Here is a 20,274-nt window from a genome sequence, read left to right on the forward strand (position 1 = left end):
AATTAGAATTCACAGTCCCATAATCCTCTGGGAAAACAGTTCTCACCCTCTTCATAAAGTGGCAGCTCTGAACAGACTGATGTGTTAGAGGACAGTGAACAGCAAAGTCACTCATGTGTCAGAGGGGACCTAACAACCAAATCGGGAGTGGGGGGTCTGTTACATTTAGCTCCACGTATAGGAGACAGCTGAGTTGTAGGACAAGGAGATCAATGCTACAAAAACCATCTTTCAGAATGTAGACAAAGTGGTCTGAATAATTTATTTCTACCCTCTTCTAGCAACAGCTAACTTTCAGGATATATCTGCCACCTCTAATGTAGCAATTCAAAAATCTGGTCTGTCCTTAGAGAAACTTGTTCTTTGGATCAGCCCTGGAGAAGGCACACACATCCAAGACATCCTGACAGAGTCACCAATCATTTGGAGCCAGTATTACAAAAAAGAAAAGAAAAGAAGTCTCCCTTGAACAATAACATGGAAGCTACAAAAAAAACACCAGGTCTTATCCAGACACCACCTGGTGTTCCAAACACCATGTTCTCTAATTAGGAAACAGGGAAACTCATTAGATGTACTGAGGAGTTGTAAAACCAAAGCAGTTGTCACACCAGCACCAAGCTCAAGACAGAGAATGATGGGCCGAGGGGAAATTAGGTCACCAGATTTCTACAGTTGTTCTTTTTATCTGCTTGTCCATCTCCTTGGCTTTCATGATGTGTCCGGAAAGACACAGGTGTGCAGGTGTGTGTATTAAACAATGAGGTAGAGAGGGGCTGAAGATAGCTCTCTGATTGCTAGGAGGCACTAACTACCACTAGCTGAAAGGTTTGATGGAGACAAAGTGGTGTGTGTGTGTGTGTGTGTGTGTGTGTGTGTGTTTTCTCCCAGAATAAAAAGCAAAAGCCATTGCAAAGGTATCTGCATCGAGGGCCGTGTAAATCAGTCATGATTTGTGACTGTGAATTTGGTCCCAGCAAAGATTTCTAGCAACAGCTCCTTGCAAGAAACCCTCTGGGTTTGCACTCTGTATGTGTTCCCAACTTCTGTGATCGTTTCCACTGGTGAAAGTGGGCAGCAAGTTTGAGAAGTGGAGACAACAGCTGCAGTGGAAATAGCAGATGATGAAAATGAGCATCAATGACGGCCAGTCGGTATTCACTGTATGCACATAAAATGGATGTGTGTGCCATTGGGATCCTTGTGCACAACCGATGTGCTTGTCTATGAAGCTTTGGGAAGGGCCATCCACCCCACTGTTTTCACATGACTTGCCCATGTAAGGAGAAGAAGTGTGTGTTTTTATGCAAGACAGGTACAAATGGTCAATACCTTGACATGTGTCTTTGTCATTCAGGAAGCTGCTTACTAGCATTCCCTATTTAAAAGTCAAGGTCACAGTGTGTTGAAGTCTGTGGAGTCAGTGGAGCCTCTGACCTTAAGCCGTGGTCTCCTTCCTGACCAGTAGGCCTGCTGGTGATGATGGCAATGCTCTACATCTGTGCCGTCCAGGACAGTAGTCCCTGGTCCTTGGTGACTATCGAACACCAGAAAAGTGGCTAGTGGAGCAAACTGAATTTTTACTGTGTTTAATTTGAGTTCATTTGAATTTACATGCAAAGGGCCACATGGGGCTGGTGGCTTCAGTGCTGGACAGTACAGGTCTATGAGATCCACCACATAGGTACTCAGTGGAAAAAGGAAAAGGATTAAGTGGCTTGATCCCACCACATCTCTCTATTGCATTGTTTTCCTTTGCTATTTTTCTTCTGTACAAAATCCGTATTAGGGGAATAACAGAGTTGTGTATTAACTCAGTGTAGGTGTGCATACACTGTAAAATGATCAAAAAATACAAATTGCTTTAATTTGCCTTGCTAACAGGTGACTCTAATCAATTTTATTGCTCCACATTTTGCAGCTCGCTGAGCATAGCCAGAGCTCCTCCAAGGTTCTGTGCTAACGTCTGAGAAAAAGGAGTGCTCATTTCCATTTGCTGGCACCAAAGGATGTTCATGTTGAGACCAGTCTTCCCGACTTTAGGACAAAAATGCATCCGTGACGGTGAGATTTTTCCCACCACCAAACCAATGATAAGCACAACATAGTTCTGTACTCCCTACTCATAAAACATCCTCCTAAACAAGCTGTAAATGAGACCTTATATAAAATATAAATTTTAAATGGCCATTATGGATCCGCACTCCACCCTCCACCCCCACACCTCTGCTGCCACCACCAGACGTGGCCACAAAGACCCTGACTGCTGTTGTCTGAAACATTTCTTTCGCTAGCAGACGTCCTCTGGAGGTTGGGCACATTACTGATTAAGGACCTCTGATGGTGCTCCAAAAAAACGTTTTCAAAACTGTGCTTCGTGGGATACTAGCTGGGGTAGGAAAAGGAACCTTTCCCAAATAGGTCTGGGAAGTGCCAAGTTAATTAAGAGGAAACTGGCTATTCCATTTGTGAAACTTCCTAAAACAATACTGCTGAGCACTGTAGACCCTCAGTGCATCTGAGTCATTCAACAAAGGAAATCACATTTTTGACCTTAAAGCATACTTTTGGACAAAGATGTTCTAATGTCCTAATGGTGAATGACTTAGGAAGAGAGGCAAAATGTTTGTGTACTGCAGGGGACATAGGGTAGAAAGGGTTGTCTCGGGTGTGTGTGTGTGTGTGTGTGTGTGTGTGTGTGTGTGTGTGTGTGTGTGTGTGTGTGTGTGTGTGTGTTTCCCTTCAGTTTCACCATATAAAGTAGCAGTGGGCTTGATCCCAGACAGAAACACCCTAGCTTCTGAGAATACCCAAGGATCTCACTTTGTGCTAACCACAAATATACCAGTATACACATATATATCTCAATATGTGATTTACTGAAACTACATTTATAAAAACATTTGCAAAATGAAACACTTCAATAATCACTCCCTAATTTATCTGCATCATATATTCAGCAGTTTTTGAAGTGTGGCAATGAAAGTCAGTTTTCTCAAAATGTAAAAATAAAAGTTGATCTTGGGAATTTAAATTATTTTGTTCTCTCCTAGATCCAAGTACCCCTTTTTCATACAGATTTCTCATTAAAACTTGATGAATTCTCATGGTTAAAAAAAAAAAAAAGAATGCACTTTCTTAATGGACTTAATACAGAACAAAAAAAAAATGAGAATTGTATGTTACAGGGAAATCCATGTAATAAAACTCCCACTGATCATCCTTAGCTTTACATTCTTCTTTCATTTTATTTGACAGTTTTAATGTTGGTTATAGACCATATTGGGAGACTCGGCCAGCTACACTCCAATGGATGTGTTGGCTCTTTTTTCTTCCTACAAATTGGTTCATTTGGGGGTTGCTTCAGCAGTGAGTAATAGGGTTGAAAGCTATAGCAATAGGTGTGAAATAAATTTATAAGAAGCTACAATGAAACCAGGGAAAGTTATGTTAGCTGTACACACCCTCAATGCTGGATGAATTTTTCTCTTAACCATTCTAGTTGACTCCAGGAACCTACTACAAAATTATCCAGACAACTGATGACAATGAAACATTGCAATTCTTTTCACTGAACTTATATTAATTGAGTGTAGATACATTTTAAGCCCGGAAATTTATAGCCAAGTCAGACCTCCACTTGGATACACTCATGATCTAGCAAACAAGGGAAATCTTAGGATATGCATCTCTATTCTGGAAGCATTCACATCGAAACTGGAAAATTCAGTTAAGTCTTTCCTCCTTCTATGTTAGAGAACATCTCCCCTCCCCAGAATTGTCTTGTTAGTAGGATTTCACAGCAAACCCACAATCATAGTGATGAGTTTTTCCACCAGTCGGGATTTCATACCTGCAGCAATTTATTGCCATACACAGGCTCTTGATACACTACTCTATAAGGAAACAGAAATGTAATGTTTTCAATGCAAAAATGAAATAAATAAAAGAAAATGCATAAGTCAGACAGAAATTCCAGAGCAATTCATTTACAAGTTTGCTTCTCTTACTTCCCTAAGATCTGAGATTGACCCATCAAACCCAAAGAAGAAGCAGGTTTTAGTTTGCAAATCTCTGTAACCCAAGGTATCGAGAAGGTGGAGGTGGGGATCGAACCATACTGATTATATCTGGGTTATAACCTGTGTTTATTTTTAAAGAAGAGAAAAGGATACTTTCATGGCTTCTTATCTTTGTAAGCATATTGCAACAGTTCAAATGAACTATTTCAAATTTCTCTTGTTATCTCACGATTAGAATTTTCTGGAATACCTGAGGATTTAGCTTTGATGCCTAGTGATCGAGACAGTTAAGATGACAGTACAGAGCAACCCTAACTGTATCAATCCTTTTTTTAAAATCAATATCAAATAGCAGAGAGTACAACTGAATTTTGTGAATTAATGAATCACACTGAAGCTACCAAAGCTACTTTAAATCTACATGACCAACAAAACGATGTGTGTGAATGTGTCTAGATAAGCTGATTATATATATAATATATATATATATATATTTATATTATATATATGTATTTTATATACATATAAAACCCTTTGACAGAGTGGGATGTGATTTTTGGATGTGAGAGTTTTTTGTGGGTGAACCTAATCTTTCTTGTGAGTGGTTCCAATTTAAAGTGAAATTCTGGGGGATGCTTGGGTGGCTCAGTCGGTTGGGTGTCCAACTCTTGATTTTAGGCTCAGGTCATTATCCCAGGGGCATGAGATTGACCCTACATCAGGCTCTGTGCTGGGCACAGAGTGTGCTTGAGATTCTCTCTCCCTTTCCCTCCATACCTCCCCTGCTTGCAGTCTCCCTCTCAAATAAAATAAAAAAGTGAAACTGTCCAGTTCCAGGGAAGACACTGAGGTGACAGAATATTGTAAGAGATTTAGGGACCTGCCTCATAAAGGTATGTGTGTGTATATATCTTAACCTTTCCTTAAGTTTCCTCTTTAGTCAATCTAGGCCTGTGGACCTATGCATGTCAACGCTCTATGGAAGAGCCTAGAGCTGGGAAGCCCAATCACGTGGGCTCAGACTTCAGTGTGAATGAATGTTTCTGGACAAATCATTTCATCTCTTTTTGGGGGCGGGGGTGGGGGGAAGTTTCCTCCTCTAAAAACAGAAGTGGAGGTAATGGGTATTGTGATCCCTCCCTTCCAGGGCTGAGGAGAAGAGGTAAAGGCAGGAGGGGCTGAGCATCTTTCTTGTCTCCTGTAGCAAATGCTTAACTTCTTGGTGGGTCGTTGCCCCCAGGGTGACTGACCTGCCTCATCATGCCCACCAGACTCTGAATCTGGCTTCCACAGCAGGCAGGGTCCCAGGAATAAAGACTAGGGCTTTATTTGGATAAGCTCTGCATTCCAGCTCTCTGTGTTTACATCAGGGAAATTAAAACACCTCTTTAAGATCCATGGATGGCAGAATGACATCATTTCAGAAATAACTGTCTTCAGCCATGGTTTCAGCTAGGAACTTGTAACAGAATTTAAGAATAACGTTAAGCGTGCAGTGGCATCTCGAGACGTATCTGCTAGGCAGCCTCATGGCCACATGGACTGCTGCAAAGCTTAGGGCTTTCTTATAAAAAGGGAGCGTGGTTAAGATTTCTATCATATATCAGTGTTTCTCTCTTTTTTCTCTCTGCCCTCCCAACTTGTCTTCTCTTCCCTTTTTCCCATTTCTCCTCAGTCTCGCCCTACTTTCCACTGAGTTAGTACATTCTTCTCAAACAGCTCTATTATAAACATCCTTATTAACATTTTCAATAGTTATCATTTGATCAAATGCCATACCGTTGGATAGCTCCCTGAGCCAGTGAAGGCACGTGTCTGGCTAAATGCAGTTGAGCCACACTTACTGTCAGCCCCGTGGCCAATTCTGGTCTTGTGAGATCCACAGCTTTGCCCCTAAACAGGATGGATCGCTTTGTAGGTCCAGGGGACTTGGCCCTTCTATGTCAACTTTCCAACAGGTAGTCAAGATCCCATGGGTCACTTCTACTAACTTACTTATTTGTTTTCTTTAACCTGACTCACTTTTTCATGAAAAAAAAAAAAAAAAAAAAAAACCAGTGTGCAGTGCTAAGCGATAACAGTGAACTTACAGATTTGATATGCTAGTTATGTAAGCTAAATTCCCATCTTTTGAAATAAAAGTCTGTGTGTGTGTGTGTGTGTGTGTGTGTGTGTGTGTGTGTGGCATGTCCTTGGGTGGAAGGGACCCAGGTAATGGCCTTTTATGCCATCCTTCCTGACCTGAAAACTGGCTACATCCTCTCTGATGAGTGGCCTTCCACACTGGGCATGAGCATGTGCCCTGTGGCCAGAGTCCATGCTTCTACTGCAGGGCTGGGGCCCTGAATAGGATGCTGTTCCTGTGCCCTCAGCCCAAATGAGCTTCCTAGGCTATGGCCTTAGCTTCTGGCTCACTGCTCCTTCTCTCCCCAATCCTCTTTGAAAAGCTGAAGCAGGAGTGGCTCATTCTAGACTGGAGGCAATGGCTTGCCCATTGTAGGGGTCTTTTGGGTGTTTTCTATCCTCTGTGCTCCGGTGGGACTGAGAAAAGTCCAAGGGCTCCCCCATCGGGTGGGAGGGATAGAAAGAGCACGACAGAGGGAAGGGGAGGAGAAAGCAGGTGCAGAGAAAGGACTGTGGTCTGCTGGCTGTGTTATGATAGCTGCTGGGCTACTGCCAAAGTGTCAGGGTGGACAGCAACGGGTAGGAACTGGTGGGTGGCCCTGCCTGCACCGTCCTTAGAAGTAACTTAAGCTAGAAGCTTATGACTCCACCCAGCAAAATTAAGAAGAAACAGAATGTTTAAACCTATTAGAGGCGACCCATGTATCTAACACACGTCCCCAGGACCTCCCAGGATTGCCCCAACCCTATTTATTGTGCACTGTTTGAATGAGATTGAAGGAGCAACCCAGAAGCTTCCTTTACCTACATGAGAACCTCGCATGCTTTTCTATGAACCGTGTTAATCATAATTTCTTTAAGAAATGGAGCACTGGGAACATTTCTAGCCATCAGGGCATACTGTTACCTCAAGGAAGGCAGGGGTGGCAGCTTGAAAAGGCACATTCGAGACTGTCATATACTTCTAGCCAAAATGAATCCTGCTCCGTAGACTTTAAGAGTGCAGGAAATATTCTTATTCCTTGGTTTCCTTAATCCATGTAAGGCCATCAACGAGCCATTGTTTTGCTGCAACAGGTGGTCTAGTTTGTCACTGTGCCTACGGACATGCACCACCTGGCAGCGATAGTCTGAACTTGCCATCTTACACAGAGCAGAATACTCAGGAAGGTCTGCAAGATCTGAGCTACCCTCTTGGAAAGGGGACAGAAACACGTGCTGGGTAAAACAAGGCTCGGAGTTCCTATTTCAGTAAGTTTTCCTGTCCCCTGATTGCCTATTTGGAACTACCCTTTGAAAACTCGTATTGTTATATAATATGAACAGTGGGAAAAGGAGATAATTTTTTTTTTTTTTTTTTTTTGGCTAGACAAAGAGTTTTCTAAATACTCACACAAGGAAGCGATGTGTTGAAGAAACAGTGTCCCCTCACATAATCCCTTCACGTGGGGGCACCCAGCCACCTGCGGGGGCTGCAGCACTAGGCCCGGCAGGCTTTGCCCAGGTATGATGAATTCGTGGGAAACAAAGCCTCGAAAGGCACTCAAAGCACAAAGGGACTTTTTTGTAGATTTCCTCCCTGAACAGACTATATCCTGCTGCCTTAGTCTGGGAGCTGGCACATTTGCTCCCTTCTGAGCGTCTCTGGTCCCTCCTTTTACCTTGTTTTCTCAGGGATTCTCATCCGTAGTCTCCAGTGCCAACAGACAGAGACACGTCTGCCTGCTACTCTTACTAGCACGTTCTTTCCCAGCGTCTGGGAACCTACATGCCCTGCCTTCAGGTGCCTCCTCCTTCCTGCCTTTCACACATCTGGGAGACAAGGGATAGACACCCATTGGAAATATCCATAGGACAGAACAAATTAATAATTCAATAAACTGCTGTCATTTTGCAAATGAGGAAACTGAGGCACGGCGAGGCGGACACTCAATAAATTGCAGCTAATACGATATTGTTGTTGTCAGTTAGGCTTACTAACATGTTCTTTTCCCCCACTGGTGGGTGTTGATGGGGATATTGTATTTCTTTTTTCTTTCTTTTTTTTTTTTTTTTTGGTGAATTATATTTTTTGTTATTTCCATCCCTTCTCTTCTCCCCATTTCCCAAATTAAAAAAAAAAAAAAAAAAAAAAAAAAAAGCCTAAACTTAGGTATGCTCTATCCAGAGGCTACACTGGGGAAGGATGAAGACTGATGTTGGGTTTGTTGGGTTTCTAAGGATGTGAGTGGGCTCCAAGCTGATTCTCTATGTATAATGGTATGAATTTAAATTTTTTTTTATAGAGAATATTTGAAGGCATGGATTAAGCTACATTAAAAAAAGAAATTGGTTGTTCATTGGGTATATGTTGTTTGTTCATTTTATTATGAAAAAAACTAACCCACAGATTATAATAAGTGTACTTGATACAATGATAGCAGAACTCAACTCCATGCATCATTGATGGAGATTAATACTATGTCTCAAAATCGTAATTATTTGAAATTCAAAAGGAAGAAAATTAAATAACTAGTGTCTTTCCCATTTTCTAGTAAATGATATCAATTTGGTCACAAGTATGCTTTTATTTGTCTTTGTTATCTAGTCCATAAGCCAACAGATATGATTCCAGTGAACTTACTTGAGGTCACTTGTAATTAAAAAAACACTATATGATTTTAAAAATCCACCCCCAATCCTGCCCATGTATTTTAAATTATGTTTATTCCAAGTTATTTTCCTAACATTGCAGCTAATATCATAATGTGAAGAATAACTACCTTTAGATCCATTTAGCTAAGTTTAACTATGGTCCCCATGATGAGAAACATCCCACTCTTTTCTAAAAGTGAAAAGCTTAATAAAGTGGTACCATTTAATAAACAACTCTAAGTTTAACAGACAATTCTGAGTCAGGTAATGGTTTTGGGGGAATGGGAGGCATAAGTGGTCAAGTCGGCATACATTTTCTTAGAGATGTTTCTTGCTAAAATCATCCAGAGGGAGCAGAGGATTTTTTCTAGAGCTATTACTGTGAACAATTAAGTGAATTTATAAGAAAACATCAAAAAAATTGGGGCGCCTGGGTGGCTCAGTCAGTTAAGTGTCTGATTCTTGGTTTCGGCTCAGGTCATGATCTCATGGCTCATGATCAAGCCCCACATCGGGCTCCACACTGACAGGCTGACAGCATGGGATTCTCTCTCTCCTCTCTCTGCCCTTTCTCTCCCTCTCTCTCTCTCTCTCCCCCCTCCCCCTCCAAATAAATAAATAAATATTAAAAACAGAGACCATCAAAAAATTAGCCATGAAAATATCTTTTAACCCTCTACAGCTGGTAATGACAGCTGCTATGGTAAATATTATACTGCAAACACACAGACCATACTGAAAACTTTAAAGAGAATTCTTTTGGGGGTGGGGAGTCTTTAGTCTGACATGAGAGAAATGCCATCACTTTTAGGGGGGTGTTTGCACATATTCTGAAGTGAACCAAGGAGGTAATTCTACCCATTCATCAGCCGTGATGGCTGTCATGAGCTGGAGGGGTTCTGCCCTGCGGATAAGCCGCCCGATGCTTGCCTACAGACCAGGAAGAGGAAACTTGCAGCAAACTTGTAAACAGAATGACTCCGGGAGGAAACAGGGATGGCATGCACATTAATGAATACTTACATAAATGTCTGCACCATAAAATCCATCCTGGTAAACAACACTGCAAGGGTGCACACACAAAGAAAAACATCCATATTAGTGCATTTCCCCATGCAGACACACCAACCCCTGCACTGGCGAAGTTAGTCTGGTCACAAGATCCAAAACACAGGAACCGAGGAGTGTTTTCACACTGGTTAAGGAGGTTGGAGACAACAGCTGTCCATCAGTCCATGAAAATTAGGCTGGGGTTCGGCATTGGCCCAGAATTGGGACGTGGTGGCATGCTGGGTACCAGACTTCCCACTCTTTCAGGAGGAGGTGAAGAAATGCAAGAAGAATTTTGGGTTATTATAAGTGGCCTGGACAGATAGGAGGGTCAGAGTTTGCATTTAATCACACCACACAGCTTCCCCAAGGAAAAAGAAAGAAAAACACACACTGTTGTATTACCAGTATGGGTTGTGCCTGAAGGATGTGAGGAGAGCCAGACAACCCAAATGATTCCAGAAATGTTCCTCTGTGCTCTTTCACTCTCTAGTATCATATTTGGTAATTCCATGTGCCACTCTTTCATGGTAAATGTAGGAAAATATCTCGGATTTTATGTGTGTGAGACTATGTGTGTATGTGTGCATACACGACTATGCATGTTTGTATATATGTATGTGCTCTATGCACATGCATGTGTGTCAATGCGTGTGTGTGATACTATGCACATTTCAATGCACGTGTGTGTGTATGTGTATACCACGCCCATGTGTGTATGTGTGTTTGTGAGCACAGGTGGATGTATATAGTGGATAACGTGTTTAGTAGTGTGTGTTTGCATAACTGGGGATGTACGTGTGCTCTTACCTAGACACGTATGCACATACATGCTCCTATATGCACATTTACATAAATTATATCCAGACTAAGCAGGCCCGGCATTATGACTGAATAAGCCTGGCCTCACAGTGGCTCTGTTATCCCCATCCATACAGTCATTCCAGAGACAAGGGACTTCACAGGAGGGAGAAAATATCCTGGATTTCTCCAGAAATTTCTTGGTATGCCTCGAGCGAGACAGCCAGGAAGAGAAGCTTACAGCATGTGATCATGGGAAACTGAGTTACAATTCCTAAGCATTACAGTGGGTTTAATGAGGATCGCGTGTAGCCTGCACACCTCACAGGCTTTTGGGAGGATCACAGGACACAATGACTACAGAAGCGTGTGTTTCCAAATGCGTGTTTTCCACAGGATGGTAGCTGTTATTAATAACCTTCCCTGAGATCTCCCCGTGGAGTTCAGAGATGATTTATGATTCTGGCAAAGGACCAGCGAGCCCCACCGTCGAATGGAGCAGGATTCTAACGGAAACACAACTTTGATTACCAAAGGGTTCCAGCAGGTTTCAGGAGAAGCAGCGGACCCACATGTAAGCCGAGCATATCAAGCCAAAGGGAGGCACTTAAAACACACACACACACACGCGCACACACACGGCTGTGACACTGGTGTGCTGGAGAGCACTGGAGAGTGCTTCTCAGAGCTTTTCAGACTTGACTGGCTAGACCCCAAGTACCATGATCCTTAAAGACATGACAGGGACTTCACACACTAAGGAGGTTGGTAGGAATTGCATTCGGCTTGTTTCGTTTTGATCCGAGGGGGCCGCACGCATGAGAGCACCTATCAGGCCACGTAAACCCTAACCCAAGACACTGAGGTATGCAGCATCCTGAGCCAGGCTTCCAGCATTTCCAACATGAAAAGAGAGCGTCTGTTGGGGGTCAGAAGGCAGGGCCAGCCTCTGTCAACAGGATTCGAAACGGATCTGAGGATACGGAGGAGAGTAACAAATACTGAGTCTGGGCCCCGCACCTCAGAGGTGAACCATGGAGCCACAGAAAAACAGCTACTGCTCCCACCCCATTCTTTTAGGCCCTTGTATCTCTGCACGTGCTATTGTTTGCGCTGGGAATGCCTTTCTTCCCAGTATCCTCCTCCAAAGGCAGATAACCATTCAAAAGCCAAGTTAGATGGGAACCACACGGGCATCGGGTCACAGCCTCATCAATCAGCGGCGGTGAGCCCTTGGACTCCCCACTCAAACTATCGGAGCTTCGCATACTGGTCTGTAAAATGGGGAAAGAGGCTCGTAAGGGCTCCCCTCGAGGGAGGATTCAGTGAGGTGCTGTGAGCAAAGTGATGATCAATGGGCTTGACATCAGAGCACAGAGAGACATGTGGGTGTCAACAAAATATTAATATTTTAGCCACATGTGAATGTCTATTGAAATATGGGGAGCAACGCCTCTGTCTACATATTTGTAGAGGGGGACCCAGTCTGTGCCTGCTCCCCTGTGGATAAGGGAGAGACGAGCCCGCCCTACACTTCGGTGGCGGTCCCATGCACAGCCGGTGTGGACCCGGAATGACTGAGCCTAGGCCCTGGCTGCGAGAGTGGCCCCTTCTTTCACCAGGTTGGGTCCTGGTGCCTCGCGGCCAGTTGCAGGCCTCCGCGTCACGTCTGTTTGCACCAACTCCCGGAAGTGAGGGAAGAACAGGCCGCTGATGTTTGCCTTTGTTAAATGGGGTATACTCAGTGCCGTGCGCGCCCTCCACCAGGGGCATGGAAAATTACTTTGGGACTCTGCCATCCCACATTTCTGAGACAGAGAACCAGAGACAAAATGGGATCTGGCATCTTCATTTCGACAAGCTCAAACAAACCACATGAGGAATACCGTTTCTCTGCTACTGACATGCTTTCTCTGCTCCAACGGCCATGCTAAGGCACAGACAGGCGAGAGTGTGTCCATCGCTACAGCTGCCCCTGGGGGGCTTCCAGGGAGGGGGCCGGGGGGTCACAAAGCCATGTGCATAAACGCACAGACATGTAAAGTTGCAGCACTGGTAGGTGCTGAGAGGGAACAGTGCTGCTCTGAAAGTGTGACAGAAGGAGTGGGGCTGGGCAACAGGGGTGAGGGGATCTGAGCAAACGCCTCAGAGATCGCAAAGCCTTAGCCAGGTGAAGAGGTAGGGAGGGCAGGCCAAGCAAAGGGAACAGACTGCAGAGTTCAGAGGCCTGGCAGACGGGGTGGGGCTTCACTGAGAAACGGCATCAGGAATTCTCGCTGCTGTTATAAACCACACCGCACAGGGAGGCCTCCATGCCACACATGCATGTTTTGGAGGGAATGACGGAAGGGTGAATGATCTATTTTCATGATCCCTCTAAATACAAGGAACCGTTATGGCTGTCTTCGGCGGTATGAAAGGAAGCCAATTCATGGGCTCCCAGTTTCACCAAAATGCCGTTTTCCCCCCTAAGCTACTACTGGTGACAGCACAGGCATAAACAACCCTAGTCCTCACATTTAGAGAAGGACTGCCACCGGTCAGTGCCTGGTCTAAGCATCCTGGGCTCAGTATCCCATTTAACCCTCATACTACCCCTGCGAATTGGAGAATACTATTCTCACCCTCAGATATAAAGGAAGCTACACTGGAGAGGGTGGGTGTTGACTGAGCTGGGATTCTAGTCCAGGGAGCTCTGGCTTTGCAGCCCGCTTTTAGCTACTGGGGCAGACCGTGGTCCAACTTCAGCACAAGCGCAGGGTCACCTGAGGGCTTGTTCAAACACAGATGGCTGGGCCCCATGCCCAGCCCAGAGGTTCTGACTCAATAGATTTGGATGGGGGTCTAAGAATTCCAATTTCCAACAAGTACCAGGTGATTGCTGCTGCTGCTGCTGCTGCCCAAGGACTAACAGGCTCATTGCTCCATGCAACACTGCCCTCCCTGTGTTCTTTTTCTTTACATTTGCGATGGCACTGAGGGTCAGCCTCCTCACCCCTATTCCAAACAGGAGGCAGCTAAAGGAAAGCTCTTACACATTCTCATGCTGGTTTCCAGGAATGTGTCCAAACACTTTTTCAAGCCCCATGGAACGGGTGCACTTAAAACATAAGACATGTAGGGAAAGGACAGCTGGAGTTGATCTAGTATGCAGCTATAGATAAATTAGCCATGGCCCCGTTGCAAGAGAAGGGGGTTGCTGTCATGCAATGAACCCGTGTGGTCCAATTTTAATGCAAAGGCAGTCTGTCTAGCCATGCAAAGGTAATTGTATTCCTTGTCAATCACTTTGGGCCTGCAATATGCTTTTGCAAGAGCATTGCAAATGCACATCTCATTTTCTTAGAAAGGTAATAACAGTAGTTAAATATTTGGTTGAATGCAAGCAGGGAATGATTGCACTATAACAAATTAGTTTACTTAAAAAAAAAAAAAAAAGGAAAGAAAGTATAGGATGCCCAAACTATCCAATCTGTTTGTGTAATGTAATAAATCGCCACCACAAACGCATTCCTGAAGGAGAGGTTATTTAAAACTGCTCTACCTTAGTGCCCCTTCCAACTGGAAAATAAATTAAAATTTTAATGCGTTTAAATCTAGCTGTTTTTGAAGAGGTATCAGATGGGTCCATAAACTCTCTGGCATTTGTATACAATTGTGTATGTGCATGGATATATGGAGGTGTACACCAACATTTTCCTAGGGAAAACACATTTTTAACTGGATTATTAAAGGCATCTGTGACATTCCACTCCCCTCTACCTGAAAAATTTAAGAACCCCTGATTTAAGGTTTGCCTATATATACATTCAATTCAGAAGCCCCCCCCCCTTTTTTTAATGTTACAGGTTGCACTTTAAACGTGGCTGGAAATTTGAACAAGAATTTACACCAGAAACAAACACACAAACAAAAAGCTAGAGAGAATTCCGGGAACTATTCTGATGATGGGTGATGATGACTTTAGTTCCTAGTGTTTCTATTAAATGAGAAACATTCTCAACAACAGAGAATACAGTCTCAGGATTAGACATTTAGAAATTAAAACCAGAAACCACGGTTGGTTTCTAGTCAGTGAGGCACATATGCATAGTCCCGGGGTCTGGTGTCAGAGGTGTTTTTGGAACCTGACCTGAAACTGTTCCAAGGATCTGTGTGCAAGTTTCATTCTTGCACTGGCAAGCTTTAAGAAGTTTTCTTTCTCCTGGGATATTACCATATCTTTCCTATATACAAAGTAGCACAGAGTCTCCTCAAACCACTTCTCAATGTAACTTTGAGAAGTTGTACATAGACGTGTCATAGCTAATTTCCTGCAAAAGTATAGAACGTCTTCTTCAAAGATACCCCGAGAACCAAAACCAAAGCCCTATAGCGGATGCTGGATGTCTGGCTTAGAATAATAATTTTCAAGATATTCTTTGAAGCTCCATTAGAGTGCCTACTGTGTCCCCATACCATACAAATGTGCATGGTGCACAGTAGGCACTTGGTAAGTATCTGCTGAGTAGTTAATTAGCTAATTAATTAAGAACAAGAATTCAGTTAGGCCAGTCTCAGGGGGTTCCTTTGGGAGGGCATTGGGGCTTAGCTGCTGTCTTCTAGAACGAGATGTTGTACTGAATCTGGCGGGTGTGTCTCGAACCCCTTTACCCACCACCTCCGGCACCTCCACCCACGGATCATCAGTCTGCAAGGTTCCTTGGATGGCAATTACCCAATGTGCAATTTCTCCCATATGTGAATCACAGGAAGACGGACTGGACATTGCGGCTTCTCAATCGAAATGGACTCCAGGATCAAGGGCAAGGAGAAATATGGAAGACCCGGCCCATTGAGTGCTCTCGGAAACCATTCACTAACGGATATTTTATTTATGATCCACATAGTCCATACGCTATTGACGTGCCACTGTCTAGAGCCAACGCTGTGGCATGTGGGGAATACAGGTGCCTCCCAGGAAGGGGTCACACACTAGGTTTCTAACTCATCACCCATCCTCACTCAGTTAACGTTGGTAGTCAATAGTGAGTTGGTTGGCTCGGTCTGGATTTTCTACTCATTCCTGTGATCCATCCAGGGTCCAAACAGAACCCCCTCCTCTAGGGAAAATGATCACATATTAATGTCCCAAGAAATTCCTTTTTAGCTACGTGAGAAAGAAGAGAATAGGGCCTCTCCATCACCTGTGCTCTTTACTTGCTGGGAGGAACTTCAGAAAATATTAGGATGTGGAGGAAAAAACGAAATCAATAAAAGGAAGTGGATGGATGAGAAGGCATCCTTGGTGAATCCTCCTGTGTGACTATCTTGATGTTGGGTACCTCCAAGGGTCACCTAAGACTCCACAAAAGTAGCCATGGGGGTTATGTGGGATTTTTTTTTTTTTTCACTATCTTGGGAAAACAATATGGAAGCCATACATGGACATAGGATAAATGACACACTTTTTATTGGGATTTCAGTGACAGGGTATATTCATATTGCATACTTCATGAAGAAGAGAGGTGTAGGTTGGCAGTTAGATAAATCTTTGACAGGTAACAAATGGAAAATAGTAACAAATGCAGCTTGCTAGATGACATCGTAGAAAAGATGTGGATCACTGGGTGCGAGGGAGACTCATGGAATGAGATCTCAACGTGGCAATTTAGGAAATGGTTGGACTTAAGTGCATCCCACATTTCTTCTTTTCCTGAAAGCCTTCTCTAAAAACTGAGCTAAGGGGCCTTCCTTGGTGCTCACACAACACCACACCTTATCACTTATCACATTGATTGAAATTGTTAGCTTATATGGTGCTCCTGCCCCTAATGGGAAGAAACTCCTCCAAAGGGGCAAGACAGCAAGAGATGTTAAGCTAAAATGCACTGGAGTAAAGACATTAGTCAAATCTAGAAATCATCCCCCCAAGGACTTCGGAGACAAACAGCTACAAATCCATACTATCTCCTGGACCCCCTGAATCCTGATAATGTCACTTCCTGGAAACAGGAACCTCTTCCAACCTCTCTGCTATTTGCTTCCACTCAAGCCCAGGGCTCTCCCTACTCCAGCCAGGATCTGCTCTGTGCTGCCCCCCACTCTTCTCTCCAAAAGGAGCTGCCTCTGTGCAATTTCCTGCAGCCTAAGCCAACAAGCAAAGGGAAAGGGAAACCTTCACTTAAGATGCTGGACTCACACTTTTTCATTTGGGGCCAGCGCACTCCAGGCACTTTGTAATACAGCAAAAACACCCTGGCGGAATTTCCTATTCTCCACCAACACTTTGCTCTCATAGAACCTGCAGACATGGACACGCGGACCCCAGCCTTTTCTCCTCTTCCTCTTCCTCCTCTTCCCCCCCACCTCACCTCCTCCTGTGCTGAGAATTTCATCTTACTACTTAGAGTGGTTTCAGGATTCCACTCAGAATATTACCAGCAAAGAGGCACAATGTACTATTATAACCAAAATGATTAGGCATATTGCTGGAATATTAAAATTAAGTCACGTCTAAAGCAGTCACAAACACAGTGCTTCACCATTTGGAGATGCCCATGTGTCTCCCTGGTGAATGTGGCATTAATTAGTTATGCACGGTTATCCCCGGCAAAGAACAAGTTCATTCTAAGTTAGAGAATTTTGATTTTACAGCAGGTGTGTTATTTTGAGATTTTTATAAATAGTTCATGTGAGGATAAGCCGTATAATTTTACTTTATTTTTTTTCCCTGTTCAGTATAGTAGTGAGATACTGAGGGTACATGTACCAAAAAGCTACAATTACCGTCTACTAAGATAAGATAATAATTCTCAGACAAACTAATGTGGTATAAACATGCAATTTTGTGTTTATGGTTTATGAATCTTGCTTTAGTAATTACATGAGCCTACAGGGTAACTTGGTGGGGGATTTTTCCCTTCCTAACAACTTACTGTGTGACCTTGGGAATAACATGTATTTATTTCTGCATTTCTGGATCTATAAAACGGGCTCAACACTGTGGGGCTGGAGATAATGATTACACTATCGATGATTCTTTGTATCACATGGTCATATGTCTAAGGCTTAGGATGTACAGATGCATCTTTTTGGAGGGTGGGGAGAATTTATGGTGAATTTATCTTTGGTCTGTTATTATCTATCATCATTCCAGTGAAAACGAAATTTGTGCTGTTGTTTTGTCCACTAAGAAACTCAGAAGTGACCTAAGTCTAATCACAACACAAGAAACAATGGACACTGACTGATTTCTCTACCTGTGTTTTCCCTTCCTGATGATTTCATCGAGTTTCATTTATTTATATTCTTAACTTTGTCTCATTGCGTTTGTGTTTGAAACACTTCAAATGCTCTCCTCTGCAATGGGTGAGATATGAATAAATAATGAAAAAAGAGTGGTTTCCTTTGTCATCAGTATAATAGAGAGATGATCTAGGCTCATTCAGGTTTTCTAAAAAATTTATAAGCAACAGAGCTATAAAAAATGCATTAATCCTTTTGGTGCAGTCTGGAATACAACCGTATTCTTTCTACAGACCAGAAAGCCAGGCACTGGCCAGGAAAGCCTTGAGCCAAACTGTCTTGCACACAGCTGAGTTTTTCTGAGTAGTACTATTGACATTGGGGGCCTCATGACTCTTTGTGTTGGGGGCGGGGGGGGGGGGGTCCTGTGCACTGTGGATCTTAAGCAGCATCCCTGGCCTCTACCTACTAGATTGCTGCTCCTACTGAGACAACCCAAAATGTCTCCGAACATTCCAAACATCCCCCAAGGACCACCAGACACATCTCTTTCTTTCTCCCTGACTCCAGGGCACTGAATGTTCCAGGAGGATACCTTAACAGGAAGAAAGGGTAGCATTTCAGGGCTGCAGCCCACAGTACCACTGTTTCTTAGTGTTCACCAGCCCTCTTTGATTTTCACCTGGGAACACCAAAGTCCATGCGCACAAAAACCAAACTGCTCATGGGGAACACGTTAACTTGCATTTCCTTGCAGAGGGGAAAGGAAAACAAATGCGCATTTTGGAAAATTGAATGGAAACGAGTCTTACTTCCAACTTCTTTGAACTTTTGCTTTCGACCCCACACCTAATTTTCTCTTCTCAGGCAAGGGTTCATAAACTTTGAAGTGCAAGGTGTCTTTGGGGAGGGCGGCAAGACCACCCCCCCTCCCAACCGCCCCCCCCCCCCCTCCAGCGAATTTTATGTTTGGAAACTTCGCGTCCCTCCATGGCCAGATTCAAGGGGCAAATGTGATCCAACCTCCTTAATAACCAGATGTTTGCAATCATCAGAAATACATCTTTGGCTGTAACCATTTCTCTGTTCTCCAGCATTCAGTCTCAAAGAGAATTTACATAACAACATGTGACATGTAGAATGCTTAAAGGCACCAACCATGACAGGACAAATTACATTCATTTCTCAATACTTTGCAAGGTGCTCCACTGCAGGCGCGCGCGGAATGCATGCTGGGGCGGGTTCCGGTGGGGCGGTCAAGACCAGCATGCGCTCGCAAACAGGAGGGGGTGGTGCGGCAGGCCCGCCGCCAGGGGGAGGCTGACCGACTTACCCGCCGTAGGCCGGGATCGGGGGCGGGGGCGCCGCAGCCCGGAAGGTGTTGTACACGGTGCGGCCGCGGCCTCGCAGGTGCGCCCCTCGGTAGGCGGCCGCGGCGGTGGCGGCTGGATACGGGAAGCCGGGCACTGCGGGGGCGGAAAGGAGAGAGCAGAGCAAAGGCTTTCAGAAGCACACCTGTTGTTGAGGGCGACGCGCCCCCCGCCCCGCCAGGACCCTTCTTCCTGCAGGCGGACGCTGGACACCTGCCCCCTGTCCAGGATCAGGCTCGTAAAGGGCGGGCAGCGGGGAGGAGGCCAAGGTCCGAGTCCAGGCAGGACGGGCTACTTAAGGCGGGGGTCCCTGTGCCCAAGAGAATAAGGTAAATGACAAACATTTACAAAGACTTAACAACGGGAAGCAAGCTCACTGCACAGAGTTCAGATTTTACAAAGGTAGACTGCAAGATGTATGTGCATTGTGTTGTCAACATCTGTCATCTGTCTATACACACATGTATATTGTGTGTAATATTTATGTGTGAGCATACAACATACATGAATATGGTGTATACACACACGTGCGTGCATGTGAGTGAATATGCATGCCCGTGTTTATATTGTGTTGTATAATGCACACGTCTATGTGAACATGTACTATGCGTACATATATGTTCAAGTATGTATATAATTTTGTATACATACGCACACATATTTCAGTGTGTTCTTAGTTATCTCTGGTGCTGAACTGTGTGTGTGTTGTCTATTCACTGCTTTCCCCATCTTGTTTTTATTTATTTCCCACATTTTCCTTGATGTCCATCTATGGCTTGTTAAAGTTTTTAAATTGCAATACAACGTTCCTACGGACACGTGCATGTATCGTAACTGTGCAAACCCTTTATGCTCCAAGAAACAAATGGTAGCCCCCAAACCACTTAACAGCTTTGAAGACACGTACAACAACCTTATACAACCACACAGAAGTCTGGGAACTCAACTCTCAAGAAGAGGGTGTGAGGTGGGTTTTTCCTCCTTGGGGGAAAAATTCTCTGAGCAGGATGGCTTGCTGAGGAGTCATGAGGGAAATGAAGCCTGAA

General features: G+C 44.1%; 1 protein-coding gene across 37 annotated transcripts in view; it reads right to left on the reverse strand.

The window, feature by feature from the left end:
• Positions 1 to 20,274, reverse strand: part of RBFOX1 (RNA binding fox-1 homolog 1) — a 2,073,113-nt gene that overhangs the window by 38,618 nt on the left and 2,014,221 nt on the right. For 18 of the 37 annotated variants that reach the window (XM_086691386.1, XM_086691383.1, XM_086691381.1 and 15 more), the window contains 2 exons: positions 19,192 to 19,324; positions 9,804 to 9,843 (listed from right to left, as the gene is read on the reverse strand). In XM_086691386.1, coding sequence (XP_086547512.1) covers positions 9,804 to 9,843; positions 19,192 to 19,324 — 173 coding nt within the window. Of the gene's footprint in view, positions 1 to 3,853; positions 3,897 to 9,803; positions 9,844 to 19,191; positions 19,325 to 20,274 lie in introns of all 37 variants that reach the window. The other 19 variants (XM_086691369.1, XM_086691403.1, XM_025916742.2 and 16 more) reach the window with 2 other exon arrangements.

Source organism: Puma concolor, chromosome E3 (genome assembly GCF_028749965.1).
Source record: "Puma concolor isolate L17-30 chromosome E3, mPumCon1.1.hap2, whole genome shotgun sequence".
In the NCBI taxonomy this organism is placed as follows: Eukaryota; Metazoa; Chordata; class Mammalia; order Carnivora; family Felidae; genus Puma; species Puma concolor.